At 43.2% G+C, this 2,155-nt stretch overlaps 1 protein-coding gene across 1 annotated transcript in view; it reads left to right on the top strand.

Annotated features, from left to right (window-relative positions):
* The first annotated feature begins 1,792 nt into the window (after window positions 1-1,792).
* The window catches only part of SARC_01607 (hypothetical protein), a 1,342-nt gene continuing 979 nt past the window's right edge, over window positions 1,793-2,155 (top strand). Inside the window, exon 1 of the mRNA XM_014304659.1 lies at window positions 1,793-2,153. Coding sequence (XP_014160134.1) covers window positions 1,808-2,153 — 346 coding nt within the window. The 5' untranslated portion in view covers window positions 1,793-1,807. The remainder of the gene's footprint in view (window positions 2,154-2,155) is intronic.

Here is a 2,155-nt window from a genome sequence, read left to right as displayed (position 1 = left end):
TGACTTCAACAATTTTTTTAAAAACACTTTCGTTTCCAAATAGTGATTACATAGATGGTATCTAGTGAACCAAATAAGCAAGCTTTACATACGTATAGTGTTGTTTCAGGAACAACACCAGTGGACATAGTGGTATTGAACGGAGTAAGAGTCTCTCCCTTCGAAACGATCGCCAGCACCCTGCGCGATGTCAGGCAATCTCTTTAATATGGACGTATACTGCCTATGAACCGCCAGCAACTGAGCAACAAACAAGCAGCGAATTGGTTACAAGTGAGCAGCAAACTGGCAACACCTAGGCAACAAACTAGCAACAAACCAGCAATAAACCGGCAACAAACTAGCAACAAGCTAGCAACTAACTGACAACAAGCTGTCAACAAACTGGCAACAAACTAGCAACAAGCTAGCAACTAACTACTAACTGGCATCAAACTAGCAATAAACCAGCAAAAAACTGGCAACTAACTGGCAACAGAAAGATATCAACCCAGCTACAAACATATTGCTAGCCATCGACATTCGATAGTCTGCGTGAATTTTTATTGAAGAAAAGGATGGCTGTATAGTTATTGACTACTGTTCAGCTGTTATAAATGTGGCAATAAATAACATAGCTAAACTAAACATACACTGACTTGTGACTTGCGAGACGTATTTTAGTGTAAATAAATAATGATACAGAGTGAGTATGGCGAGTTATTCAATGGTGCCTGTTGCGTACGCAAAATCCGACTGATTCCACAGCCGGTCGTGTGCTGTTGATAGTAGACGGCTTCGACCGAGCAGGTGTAGTAGATGGAGCCGACGTGTTTGCAACAACAGGTGCAACACTTATAGCTGGCGTGCTCACCACAGCATGTAAAACAGATGTAGCCGACGTGTTCACCACATCAGCTACAGCAGATTCAGCCGATAGATTCAGCACAGATTGCACATTGTCAGTCGACAAAGTAGTACTACTAGTCACAGTAGTGCTGGTAGCATGCATAGCACTTAAATCTGGCGCTAATATTATTTGTAGATCAAGATCTTTACATGTGATAGAGGTCTGAGTTCCTATGTCTCGGCCTCGACCACGAGCACGAGGGCCTCGTAAATTCCGAAATCTTCCTACCCGAGAAGGTCTAAGATAAGTATAGCACCCAGATTTTGCGATGGTAGACTCCCTCGTCTGACGTGGTATCGAGGCGGATCATAATTTTTATACAATTTAATATCTGTCTCGCGGAAGTGACGGTTGCAGATAACGTCAGCCCTGAGATCGAACAGAAGACGATTTTCCAGGACTCCCATCCATTCAGGTTTACTATTGTGCAAGGTCACACCATCCTCTTTGTTTTTTTTTGGCAACTATAAACCCTGCATCTGCCCCTGGACATAGTACCAAGTGTAATTCTGTGTAATGATATCGATATGCGAGTATATTCTTCCTACGTTGGTCTAATATTGACTATTGTTGACAATTTTCACAAAACTGTATTTTCTGAGTGAACACAACGTTTTAGGTTTCCCGTATTTAGAGATAAAAAGAAGAAGAAAAAGGTGGTTGGAGCTTGGGAGCTTGGGACTTGCGTCTTGGCTCTTGCGTGTTACACTGTTACGACTTCGTGCGAATTGTCAGATGTCCTCGACTCCTTTGTTCACCGATGTCGACAATAAATAATTTCTGGGGGAGTGGGGGGCCTGGGCCCTGGGGCGGCCAGCAAATATTGAGGAAATGTATAAAAAAATGAAATAAATATTCGATCAGTGCAGAATCAGCACGTAAATTTATCTCGAGGTCGGTGTTGTTACATATACCGGCATGGCTGACGAAAAGAGAAACACGTCTACGTACGCCATAGATGGAACTGATGAATATTATGCGGCCGCTGATGACATTAATGTCTCGGCTTCATTCGCAAGAAAATTAGATTTTCCTCTTCCTAGAGTATTCTTGACAGGTTTCAATCAAAACATCATTGCTGGTTTGGTATGCTTTTGTTGCCCGGGTATGTTCAACGCCATGCAGGGACTTGGGAATGCCGGTGGTAGTGATCCTGCTGTCTCCGCGGCAATGAATGCCGCACTTTACGGTGCATTTACCGTGTTCGGTTACTTTGGAGGACTTCTGTTCAATCTTCTCGGGAACAAGCTCTTGATGGTCCTTGGT

Source organism: Sphaeroforma arctica, assembly GCF_001186125.1.
Source record: "Sphaeroforma arctica JP610 unplaced genomic scaffold supercont1.65, whole genome shotgun sequence".
NCBI lineage: Eukaryota > Ichthyosporea > Ichthyophonida > Sphaeroforma > Sphaeroforma arctica.
Note: the sequence above shows the minus strand (reverse complement) of the source record. Positions and strands in the feature narration are given on the sequence as shown.